Source organism: Argiope bruennichi, chromosome 5 (assembly GCF_947563725.1).
Source record: "Argiope bruennichi chromosome 5, qqArgBrue1.1, whole genome shotgun sequence".
Taxonomy (NCBI): Eukaryota; Metazoa; Arthropoda; class Arachnida; order Araneae; family Araneidae; genus Argiope; species Argiope bruennichi.
In genome coordinates, this window is record NC_079155.1 from 46,556,422 (window position 1) to 46,570,205 (window position 13,784).

Consider the following 13,784-nt stretch of genomic DNA (forward strand, 5'->3'; position numbering starts at 1 on the left):
GTAGCTACCAAATTAAGAGAGCTCGATGGATGAAATTTAGTACAAAGTTTTAACATCTAAAATGTAGATGCGTACGTAGTACACGTATTAAATTAGTCGTGGAGTTACCCGCTTTTTGGTCTGTACTTTCAAACATATTAACTCGATTAACTCAAAACGCGGCAGCTTAATTTTAAGAAATTTGCTATATGATTTTGTGACTAATATTATAATACTGTGTCAAATTTAGGCTTTATTATTTTTTGATGATAAAGTTGTAAAAAATTAAAACCGGCTTACATATATTAGATATTGATTTATAGATAGATTATGTAAGCATATTTAGCAGTTGCGAGACTAAATAGAAGATACTTTTGAAATTTTGAAATTTCGATTTATTTTATTCCGGAAGGCATATAATATACAAGGAAGAAGCAATAAAAGATGCGACAGTCTACACTGCGATACAAGAGCAAAAGAGGCAGAAACTTTTCCCTTCAGTAATTTTATTATGAGACTTTGATAGGATTTCTTTGGCACGTGTCAATTTAGGATAGGGAATCTTAGATATTTTTAAAAGAATCTTGTAATAAGTAAGGATTTTTATCCCTTTACTAGGAGCTTGAGAAAAAGCTAAAATAATCAGTTTCCTAGAGCGCGTATACAATTAATTTAATAAAAAAGAGGAAATTGGCGCAGAATATAAGAGACCATTTTAGATTGATGTTGATATGAGTTAAAATGATAAAATTCTGAAAATTAATTTATATTTAAATTAAATTTTAAATATCATTACACATACACATGCACACTCTCTCTCTCTCTCTCTCACACACACACACACACACATATATATTACGCTTTTCTTGTCTTCATTTATAAATGCATTAAAATTATTGATGGGCCATATATATATATATATATGGCCCATTTAATGATAGTTCATTTAAAAAAAACACAATCACATATAAACCAAACACAAAATCTTGGATTGTATCACCATTTCTGTATTTTCAACACTGGAAGGAACACACTAAAGATTTGTATCATTTTACCACTTGTGGTAGGCGGAATTCAAAATTAGTAGGCGGAGCGTTATGCTGACTTATTGGCGCCAACAATACATATATATAGGTAGATAGATAGATAGATGCGTTTTAAAATTAAAGATTATTTATAGCTTAAATTTTAAAAAGTATCGATTATTTAAAATTTTACAAGATTATTTAACTGGGTACAATAGTATACCGAGTAATTTTCATTGAACTGTCAGCTTGAATTGCCCTATTTAGTTGCTGTCATTGTAAAACTTTATTTTCTTGGCAGCTGGAACAGTTCCTTACGAATGAGCCCGGATGAAGCTCTCCAACACCCATGGCTACTAGCGTGTGCTTCGCAAAGAATATCATCGCAGTCATCTTTCAGGGACATAGAATCTGGTGAGTTGAATTTCTCCATCATTCTGCATGATACTCAAATGCTTTCTTTTTCTTTCTTCTCTTAATAAACTTTTATTTGTATAGTACCATGTTTCTTCGCAAATATTTGTATAAAGATAAAATGTTTGAAATATATTAACTATAGAAAAATTAATTTTTAATTCTATAATGCGTTATGAAATGGTTAGAATCGCTGACGAGAATTGCAGGGATGAAATAAAATGAAAAGAATATACTTGAAGATATTTAAAGAAAATTCTTTTAAAAAAATGCATGCTGTATTAAGGATAATGATGCAATTGGATGAAACATCTGAAAGTTAATTGTTCATATAAAACGCATTATCAATTAAAATTTTCTGTCGAAATTCAGTTTTTAAGGTTAATTTTTATATATAAAAACAGGAAAGAAAATTGCAGTTTGCATATTTTTATTGTTAATACATTTCCATTGATTCGATCTTTGCTCTGTTTGTTTGTTCGGTACAAACTTTGCAATCGATTAAAAACTTTCATTGCCAATAAATGGCAGTGTGTTAAGTCGTTAGCTAATTGAGAAGTTAGTTTAAAATCGATTACAAAATATCGCAAACACCAGACTAAAAAGCAAAAAATAATTATTTAAATAAAAAAAATCAGTATATTTAATTTTTAAAACGACCAGAAATTATAAAATAATTTCTTCTAGCTCCATACAGATTTATAACCTCACACAAATTATCCTAAAAACTGGTGTGTTTAAATTTTTAATTATGAATTTTTTTAAAATTCACAATAAAAGATTTTCAGAGCAATCTACAATATATGATGTTAGGAATCTGTATAAGGTGTTTCTAAATCTGTATGGTATAGGAAAAATTATTTTATATTTTTAGTATATTAAAAATATTATATAAATAATTATTTACTGAAAGAATTAGCGTTTAACGTCTTTACAATACCGAGTAAGCATAATTGTGCTTTTTTGTTGCCAAAATGGACCAATATAATCGAAATATAGTGTAAGAGTAGAATAATATCATAAAAAAATTAACTTCGGAAAAAAAAATTCTAAACCAATTGTTAATGATTTAATCGAAGTGGAATCTTTTATGATTTAAAATTCAGATTTTTGGAATAGATAGAATAAGAGATAAAATAAAAATAGGTCATTAGATAAAAACTGAAAAATAAATGGTAAGATTTAAAAACTAAGCTTCTGGGATGGAAGAAATGGAATTTGACGAATTTACAAGGCTTTTCCAGGAAAAGCGCCTCGATACATAATTTATATAAGGAAAATATTTCAAACCAAATGAGTATATTCGAACTTATTGATTAAAATTATACATCATTTAGCAGCAGTTGTTTCATTTCAGTTTAATGTTATATACGAATATTAATTAAAAATTATATTCTTTTTATATGTGAGAAACATTTTTAGAACTAAGTTTTTAAAATCTCTAATATTTAATTATACGTAGATAATTTTATGATTGTTTATCAGCTTATGAAAATTACATAAATTCGTAGTGCTACAACATGAAAAGTTTTGAACTTTTTCAGCTAGCTTTACATAATTTGGATTAAATATAATATTATATTTATTATTTTTAAATATTTGTTTTTAAAAATTTTACTTTTGTTTTTGTAGTGACAAAAATACACCATCTTGCCTTCAATATAATCTCTCTGAACTCAATCGCTTTTTCAAATAAAATAATAATAATAATAATACAAGTAGTGAAATAAAATGTATCCGTAGGAACAATAACATCTTATCCATCTTTAAAATTATATTCATTCAATGCAAAGTTCAATGTGGGAGCTCTGAGAGCTGCGTTTCTCTAGAGCCACATAACTTTGTGTTGCAGAATCCGCCAGTGGCCATTCCGTGGAGGACAAGACTCCGGAAACCAGACGAGGGCCTGCGGACGACTGTAAGCCCATACATTTTATAACTGAACTGATGCACTTTTTGTCCCTTCTTGCACCAACTCATTCTTTATTTAAACCTCAAAGTTTTGTTCTGTATGAATGAAAGGTGTGACTGTCATTAGTTCTTATTTACATCGATGTATCACCAACAACTTTTGGTGTAATAAAGTCAATAGCAGTTTGTCTGCTCAAAATTAGTATTTCTCAAAAATTTAAATATATCTGTCCAACCCTTCGACTCTTCTTTCTAATTTTTTCGCTATTTGGCACGATTTGTATTTTACCTAGTAAACTGAAGGTAATCAAGTATTCATTTTGAAACCCTTCCCATCGTCCCATTTTTCGAATGGAATGATGGGGAGAATTCATTGAAATGACGCAAAACCAAAATTTATGGTTTTGATGTCAAGATCAATTCAAAATTCATTTTTCGTGTTTATTGTGTTTTATATGTTCATCATGTTCATATACAAGTGAGCAGTCTCTTCAGTTGATGAATATGGTAAGATGTAAGAGAATTTAATTCTTTAATAAAAATCATATACTAAAATTCATTCATATAGCGTGTTGCGATTATGATTTCATTGCTTTCACATATGAGCGAATATATAGATTGGTAGGCAATCAATCCTTTGATAGACTTGGTCCCAAATTCTATATAAATTTAGAATCTATTAGTAACTTCAAAAACCGAATCAAAAATTGTTAGTTTTCCGGTTGAACACAAGCACTTGACCATTTAGCTTTACATTCGCCTTTTTATTTCACTTCTAACAAATCAAATTCAGATTTCGTAAAGGAATGGTTCTCTTTACTGTATGCCCACCGGACGCATTTCTCTGAGTAAATGGATAATAATAATAATAATATATTACAAACTCGTAACAACATATACCAATCTTACCAACGCCTTAGAAATAGTTATTAGGACATGATTAGATATTCTAATTATATTATTAATTAGATATTCGATATTGTGGGAAATTCAAAAAAGAAGTAAGCAAAGTGTGAAATATCTGTTTTATTTTAATATTTAAATATGTTTTATTGATATTAGTGGGATTCATGAAATTTAGGTGCATGCATGGGTGAAGTAGATAAAGCAACAGTTTCATTTTTTAAATTAAAAATAGCGTACTAATTTTATGCAAAGAATTGTTCGAAAGTGTTTTATATTTTGGAGGGAAAAATTCATATAGTTTGCTTAGTATTTTTTTTATATATATATATTGAAAAATATCATTTCCATTACTTTACTAAAAGAAATTCGTCATTTCATGTCACTTTGAAAATATTTCAAATAATCTGCAAAAGAAATAAACCATTTCAATTTCAAAATGGCTCAGAGAAAACAACCACAGAGACTAAATAGCGTACGTAATATAGTCAATTCTTACCCTGTAGAGAAGGAGTGCCTCCGGATAAGCTGAATTTTCAGTGTCCACCCTTCGGATTCAATGCTTTTAAAAATTCGAAATCATTAGACGCTTAAAGCAAAATATGAAAATAATAATTTATTGAAAATCGTTTGAATCCTTGAATCGTCTGGTGAATTCAATTTGTTTATTCTAAAAAACTATTCGAATTCGCCGTTGAAAATGTTGATACGTATTTATTTTAATACTGATTAAAATCTATGTGCTTAAAAGATCGTTTTCAATACTTTAAATTTCATTTTTGAAAAGAAGAGGTTAAAGAAATGAAAAAAACTATAAATACCGACGAATGTATAAATTAAACAATATTATCAAGCTAGATATGTAAACAGCATAAATGGTGAATCACGAATGTGTTCTTTTACCCTGATAACATCTGTTTTTGTACAAAATATGTTCATTACTGAGAATTCGTCAAACATGGAATCAATTCGTCCTCATGTGATACATGTCAAAATTGAGGGCCATTTTAATATTAAAATTTATTGTGTATCTTGCAAAGAAAGAAAACAGGGGCATGAGCTGTTACGTTTGTCATATGACTTTGACCTCAAGCGAATCACATCACATGATTTAAAGATTTATCACTATCTGACTATTAATTTCTTTGTTTTAAATTTTTAAATTGTAACTTTTTCATTAAAATAAAAATTCGGTTTTGGGACGTTTTTTGCGAATAATTAGAAGAATACTTATGATTGTAAAATTGTACAATTGTCTAAAACATGGTCAAAAAGTAATCAGACAAAATGGGCGGTATATATCTAATAAAATTTACTTCTTATGAAATAATGTTTATCTATACATATAAAACTAAAACTCTTATTTTTTACATTCTATACAAATTTGAACTATTGAGTAGATTTCCTGCAGATTTTGTCCTCAAATACTCTGAGCGTAAGGAAGATTTTAGCTAAGAATATGTGACAATTGATTAATGTTTCATTAGTTTTTGAAGTAACAATTCTCTTTCTATATTTAATTAAATTTCGTATTATTCTTTATTAATAACTTATGGAGAGAATTAACTTTTGACCATTTTTAAAAATCGTTTGAACTAATTGATAACCTTACGTTTAATTTAAAAAAGAACTATAAGACGATAATTGCATTTTGTTGCATTACAATATTTTATTTAAAAGCATATTTTACATATAAAATCTTAAACACAAAAGAATTTGGAACCAAACAACTCCAGCTACATTTGCTGGTTTGGAAGTAATTTTAAAGTGTGTGAATATCAAAAATTTGTTCAAAATATTTTAGATTGAAGAAAATATATAAATCATTTTTTTTTTTTTTTTTGGAAACAGTAATTTATTTACTGTAACTTTTAACGCTTTATCAGGACTTTTTTTCACATTGTTCCAATTGAAGAAATACTTCAAAATTCTGCTTTATCATATTCACTTGAAATAAGATTTAGATTGTAGCCAAACTAGATTTCATTAATTGAACGTAGATAAAAATGCTTTTGCTCGGATTTAATGTTATCGTGATTTTGATTTAAAAGTCCGAGATTACTTATTCTTTTAATAAGAATTGAAAAATCTTCTCTTTCTCTTTGCATCATTGTAGCATTTTATAGTTTTTTTGCGATCGTTACGTTTAAGATTTTTTACACCCTTTGTAACTAATCTATTCTTGAACAGTCTTTACTTTTCTGTATGAAATGCAGATCTTTAAAGCTGAAGGGAAAAAACTCATGGTAATTTCAATTTCCTACTGTCAATCTTAAGAGATTTAATATTCCAGATTTCTAAGCGATTTCCATTTTCGATAATAAAAAAATTCTAAGTGAAAAGGGCTTAACTTGTCAATTGCAGGTCGTCTACAAGCTTTGAAAATTCATTTAACGAGCCTTTTTCTATTTGAAAGCATTTTGTTTACAAAGCTGGCTTAGGAAAACATTTTGTCATTTTCTTCTCTCCCTGTCTGTAACAGTATATTCTTTTTTTTTATAAGTATGATGTAATCTCCGTTCATACTCTTTTGAATACTTCGCTTTTTTCTTCTTGGTTTTCTTTCATTTAAAATCGTAGAGTCAGAAAATGGAAAAGAAGTTTCGTCTCTTGATGGAAAATTTATCTCTCAATTTTTATCTTTTCTGATAGAAAAAGGGAATCTTTCTATATTAAGTTTTGCCTTTTTCAAGATGTTGATAGAGATACGAAGAAACGCATTTATTTTTCAACGGAAATTCAAGTAACTTTTGTTAGCGACAAAAAAAATTGTAAATGGAAAATATTATGAATAATTTTTCTGAATACTGTTATGTGTTTACTAAATATTTAATAATATGGAACTTGGCTGCTTCGAATTCAGTAGTTAATTTTTAACAAGGTAGTATCTATAGACTGGGATATTATGTGCAAATATCTACTTGCATTATTGAAAATTGTATTGTTTTTACGTTTCTACAAAGCAGAACGTTTGATCTAAAGCTACCAAAATTGACTCGTAGTTCTTCTCTTCTTCACGCAGTTTCAAAGTTTTCATTAGCTTTTCAATCAAAAAAATAATTAAAATTCCCAGTTTTTAGTAACATTAGAGTTTATCATGGCACAGAACCCATTTTTACATAACTTTTAAAAAAATACTTTTTTTTTCAGCGATATCAGTTTTGTGTCTGTACAATTTTTTTCTCTAATTTTAATAAATTTATCATTTTACTCTTAAGTATATTTTACAACAATAATTTTCATTGCTTTATTAAACTAAGCACAGACACGTTGCATCGATATGAAATACAATTTTTCTATGCTTGTTATAATTTCCATAATTAATAATAAATTTTTTAAAAATAGTAAAAAGTTAAGTAAATCTACCTTAATATATCAGTTATTAAGTTGCGGTGTTTCGGATTAGAGATTCGAATCTCCTAATTTTTTTCTCTGGTCTCATGTAGTTTCTATTAATGTAATCTTAAAGAAATAATTTTGTAAAATTAATTTGAAATCACAGTTGTTAAAATAAAATCTTTTTATTCGGAATAATTTTTGGCTGTTAAATACCTTCTACCTCACATTCAATATGTCAAGTTTATTTTATGTGGTAATGTATTTCAATTTTTTTTAAAAAAATTTCTTTAATTCCTTTTAAAAAAGATTAGTGTATTAGGCATGAATTATACTATTTATATGGAGTTTTTACTAGAAAAATTCTATTGCATTTAAAGTGCTATATATTGTTCTTCTATTTCAATAGATAGAAAAATCTTCTATTTCGTTTAAATGTCTCTTTGAAAAATTATTAAAAATTTGAATTAAGTATAATTATTATCATTTTTTATTTAAATTTAGTGTTTATTTATTTACTATGTATTATTTATTAAAGCTTAAATATCAAAAATGATTCGTTACTGACATTTTTAATTAACCAAGTTCTGCTGTATAAAATTTTATGAAAGATTAATTATTTAGGGAAAATTCTATCTTTTTATCAAGTCTCAAAAATCCTACAAATACTTTATCATTTGTAGGATGGAGTCATTTTTAATTGAGCAAATGGTAACATTCTCTTTTATTATCCATGTATTAAGACGTCACAGTTTCTAAAAGTGCGAACAGACGAATGTGTATTTTAGTCGTTAGTATTAATGTGTAAGAATTATCTTTTTGTACTAAATCGATAAGGTTCTACAAATTTGTAATTGATTCCCCCCATCGTATCTTGTACCGATTTCGAAATGAAAATACTATCATGTGGGATTTGTAATAGTTCTAAATTTAATTAAAAAATGGTATAAAAACGAGGTATATTTCACAAAATTTTTTTATAAATATTTGTAATAAATTATTTCTTTTTAAATATAATCATTTGGTGTTTCATCTCTCTTCAGCTCGATTCCCGTCTTTCCCAACGCTTTCATTTAAACAAACGGGTAAGTGCTTGGGTTGATTTCCGTTTCTGACGATTTTTTTTTCAGCTGCTCTTCCAGCCCAACACTAATTTAAAGCAAACAAAAGGAAAAAAAAAAAAAAAAAAAAAAAGGAAAATTGTTTGACTTTTAAAAATAAAACCGCATGCGCTTTGTGAGCAAATCGAATGTATGCTGAGTAAAACAGAATAATTCAATATCTGCTTGCACTAATCGTTTGCAACAATTATTCAATAAAAGTGTTTCGTTTTGACATAGTTTTTGCTTATAAATTCTATGTAAGTGAAGATGAAATTTTGCAATCGATTTTTCATTCGCATTCTTCATTGAACTACTACATATTACGCTGTTGGTTGTTTCCAATAAAAATTCAATATTTTATTGCTTTTAGAATTAACTGCAACTGTTAATCGATTAATTTTAATTACATATGAGAAGTGCCATCTGAGGAGAGAGAAATGATTACAATATTGCAAAAGAATTATAACATGAATTGGGGAATGTATTTAAATCTAATAAATAGGAAATAATAAAAAAATAGAAAAAAAAATTTAATATATTTTTATTAGAAAATTTACTATACATTTTTATCAAATCAAAAAGAATTGCGAAAGCATAAGGTGCCGCAAATCTAAGTGGACACTCGATAATCCGACACATATCAAATCAGAGTGAGGCCGGTTTTTTAAAGGTACTAGAATGGTAAATGTTCGAGTAAAATACATAATCTAAGTTTAAATACAAAATAAGTACTAACTAAGTAAGCTAAATAAATACTATAAAATATATACTAAGTTTAATAACAAAATATAAGTTTATTTTAAAAAATTAAATTAAATTATACTGAATATTTATATAATTTATAAAAAATGTTTCATGGTACAATTTAATATATGAGCAGCAACTTATCATGTGACCGTAAATTCACCAGAATGTAACAATTTGCCTAACATTCTAACGCCCCCTTACTCACTTTACTGAAAATGGCTTGGTTTGGTGCATTGCTTGATTACTGTGTCTGTTTTATGAAGAAATTACAATATCATGAGAAATATAGCTTGTAAACATTCACCAAAGTAAAAGTTTATTATAAATGTGATCAAAACTTAATTTTATTTAGAATATTTTTGACTGCTTCTCATGTATTTTTATAATTTTTATTTAACCTACAAAAGCTTTGATTTTTTTTTTTTATCTCTTCTTCTTTTTAGTATATTAATTCTAATCCTTTTATTGGAAAGAAACCCTCTTAAATACATTAATATCCATATTTTTTTTTATCAATTAAAAGAAGAATACAGCTTAGATTTCCTAGCAGATGATAACTTTTTGCTTTTTATTATTACCCGAATGACAAATAACCCCGATTTCTTTTTTATTTTTTCAGTTCTCCACGAGGACATCGGCTGTCCCGAAGAATACGACGACCCCCTGGAAGATTCGGGCACCTTCCTTCCTTCTATCCTCTGAGAGGACATCCTACAATATGGATCTCAAATTACACGGAAACTAGTCGAGCTGGTCAATTTCCTTGGAGGAAGACTTCCTCTGCTTCTTCCGGGTGAGAGGAGGAAATTTCACTTTCCTCTCCTCATACCCAACGAATTATTTAAAAAAGAGAGAGAAAATATATGTGAATGGAACTCACTTCATTCTCGTGTACATTCAGAAGAGGCATATCGAATATTTTTGTCGAAGATTACTGCTTGGGTGAATGCATGGAATACGAAAAATTTATGAATGAATTGCTTTGGATTGTCCTACTGGTGATAAAATGACAGACTCTTGGGTTGAAGTTAACAAGAATTTGTTTTTGCGTTTCTCTTGCCCTTTATTTCCTAACATCCAAGAGTTAGATTAACGAAAAGAGCATTTTTGTATACCTTTCTCGTGATATTCATCGTTGTCCTTGTGTTGAAGATTTTTTTTACTATTGTTGTATGCTGTTCCTTTGAAATGTTTCCACTATCTAGGTTTGCCCCTTGTTAATTGAGAGTTAAATAGTTACCAGAGCTTCCCAACTGCTTGTTAGTCATGTACAAAGATCTGAAAATGGACTATATATACTTCAGAAATAACAATTACTGTTATTGTTCGTTTCAGAATCCTGAGACGACCACTTTTTGACGATTCTATCTTATTAAGGGGTGAGATGCGGAACATTTTTGGAATTCTTCATCATTTTTTGACCTTGATTCCCACCCTCTTAGATGCTCTTTAGTTCAATTTTTTTGTTCCACATGTTTGTGAGAATCTTGTCGTTTCTGACTTTATTATTTTATTTTTAGTCTGCGAGTAATCCGAGTTTACTTTATTGTTAAATGTAAACATTTCCTCCTTTCATCGTTCCTCTCACCCCTATTTTGATGAATTAAACCCATCTTAACGCATGCGTAAAAGCGCGGAAGGTTTTAGATTCCGCTGGCAAACAATGTTTATATGGATATCTATCAATCCTGAAAATGAAGAATTTCTGACAAAAGCCAAGAACTTTTTAGAATTTTTCTAAAAGACAAGAATTAAAAGAAAATTTTCCAACTATCAAGGAAGAATATGTATTCTTAAAATCTGCTTGATAGAAGAAAAACATCAAAAAAAATCGGAATCAGAAAATCAAACAATTGATTTTTCCAACGTAAAATGATCTAAATAGAATAATTTTGATAATGTTTATAAAAATCACGATTTTTTTTTTTTTTTTTTTTTCGTTTGTAAACTAGTCAAAGCTTTTCAATAAAATGCATGATATCAATTTCTTTAGAAGTTTGTAAACAATTAATTCATTCCACAATTCGTGTTATAAAAAAATATATTCCTGATTTTTATTTATTTATTTATTTATTGAAGAATTTCCATTGGAAACCTCATAAAAGTGTCATATCCAAATTTTTTTCAAAGTTGTGTAGGTAATATTCTTTTTCAAAAAAGAAATTTATAATTTGTTCTTGTTCTGTTTCTGAATACATTTCGTAGAATTAAAAAAGTTATTCTGAAAGAACTTGTAGTCATAGCAATAGCATTATGGAAAACAAAAGATAAAGTTTTATTATTGGATATCCAGCCAGAAAAAGTTGATTTGATAAAGGTTGTGAAGCTCTGGTTCATCCAAAGATAAAAAAAGAGAGCACTTTTTGTGTAGAGAATTTTGTCTTTACTTCAGGAAAATAATCTTAATAGAAATATTTTCATGCTCTTTTTTCGTGTATACTCTGTAAAACACTAAATGTTTTTGTCGCTTCGGTATTTATTGCAAAATATGCACTATGGTTAGAAGCTTTCACTTACTTAATTACGTTCATATGTATTACAAGCATATAAATAAGAAAACGAAATTGTTCGATTTCTCAATTTAATTTATTGTGAACCTTTCTGTTTAGAAAGTTTTCTGGTTTTTAACCTTCTCGTGCATTAATTTTTAAATTTGTCAATCTAAAGAGGGAGAAAGGGAAAAAAAATCGTTAATATCAATATCCTTTTAAATGATACTGTATTTTCATTAAAATCGTAGCAAAAAAAAATTGCTGCATGTTAAAAAAAATGAAAAAAAAATTATTTATACATAGCAAGAACTTGGCCATATATTTTTATGATAATACCCAACGATTTGTTGCATTTGTAAGTAGCAACAATATTAAAACTATGCAGCTAAATGTAATAAATATTATACCAGTCATTAAAAATAAATTAAGGACATTCGAACCTCTAGCCCGAAACCTTTTAACATGATAATGATGTAAGCTTGAATCATCTGTCTGTATATTATTTTATTACTTTTTAAAATTAACTCTAGGTTATATAACAATGATAGCAAGCACACACACTTCCACAAATGTAATAAATATCCAAACAAATGAGCAATATAATTCCGGTAAAATGTGCGTGTGTGTGCGTGCTTGCTATCACTGTTAAAATTAGAGGAAAAAAAACCCTTGGGAATAACATTATCACTGGAAAGTTAATTATTTGTATTTTAAAGCAGTGAAATGAGTTTCAATTATTAATATGTTTCTAAATTGCTAAAGGAAAAGTTGAAATTTCGACTAAATTTTAATAAAAACCTTATTAAAATTTTCAAATATCTTTTCTGACTGAGCACTTGAACAAATTATATTATTACTCAAAAAGTGTACAAAATATTATGGGGCAACAAACTGCCCAATGAAGCGTTTAAAAAATTTTCATCGCACAATTTATTGATAATATGCAACCTAGAAACATTATGATGTGAAAAAGTAATTTTATGAAAATTATCTCTTTTTGACTAACATTTAGAGCAGTACAGAATTACGCTTGTCATGTGGCAATAAATCTTGAACAATTTATAATATAAACCCTTAAAAAAATTGAAGCCACAAAAAAATATTAAATGTAAATTATTCTTTGGCTTTTCAAATATCGTTTATCAAAATGGAAAATACGGGAAGCAAGAACAACAGTGCCCTCTTAAATGGACCTACAAACTTTTATTAAAATAACAATTAATACTAATAAATAATTATAATATCACAAAAATAAGCAGAAAGAACATTTTTTTTTTTTTTTTTTTTTTTTTTGTAAACTGTAAGATCATTTGCCTGTTTCAAAGATTTATAGAGTAAAGCTTTCGAATTAATCAAATTTCTTTGCAATGCCTGACATTTTAATACAAGAATTTACCAAACATTTCCAAACACCACCAATTGCATACAAACACCATCTTTTCATTTTCTTGATACTACCATGCACTGCAATTTGAACTCGTAATTCTGAAACTCCTAGTATCTAGGAGGTTTTTTTGAGAATTTTTTTATATTCTATTTATGGTATTATTAGATACCGTATTATTAGATGGTATTATTATTACCGTAAAAATATAGTGCCTATCTTCATCTAAGATCTTTATGCATGAGAAGGTTAAATATACGCAAGTGAACTTTTTCGCTGTTCATCTGTTTACATAGCACGCATCGGCCTGCAAACGATTATTGAAAACACCTGGCCGATTTCCAGTTTGTTAGTATTTGGCACATATCAGTGTGAAATATATCATCAAAACAGACTGTAGCTGTTATTATGGGTTAAATAATCTTATACTGATCCCTGCTAGATCAAAAAAAAAAAAAAAGGAATAAACTATAGACGTTGCTGCCATGGG

The 13,784-nt window shown here is 27.8% G+C and overlaps 1 protein-coding gene across 8 annotated transcripts in view; it reads left to right on the forward strand.

The window, feature by feature from the left end:
• LOC129968542 (dual specificity tyrosine-phosphorylation-regulated kinase 4-like) overlaps positions 1-11,330 on the forward strand; it is a 144,618-nt gene extending 133,288 nt beyond the window's left edge. For 2 of the 8 annotated variants that reach the window (XM_056082542.1, XM_056082541.1), the window contains exons 11-14: positions 1,306-1,418; positions 3,271-3,336; positions 8,612-8,653; positions 10,038-11,323. In XM_056082542.1, the coding sequence (XP_055938517.1) occupies positions 1,306-1,418; positions 3,271-3,336; positions 8,612-8,653; positions 10,038-10,120 (304 nt within the window). In that variant the 3' untranslated portion in view covers positions 10,121-11,323. Of the gene's footprint in view, positions 1-1,305; positions 1,419-3,270; positions 3,337-8,611; positions 8,654-10,037 lie in introns of all 8 variants that reach the window. The other 6 variants (XM_056082539.1, XM_056082538.1, XM_056082534.1 and 3 more) reach the window with 6 other exon arrangements.
• The last annotated feature ends 2,454 nt before the right edge of the window (positions 11,331-13,784 follow it).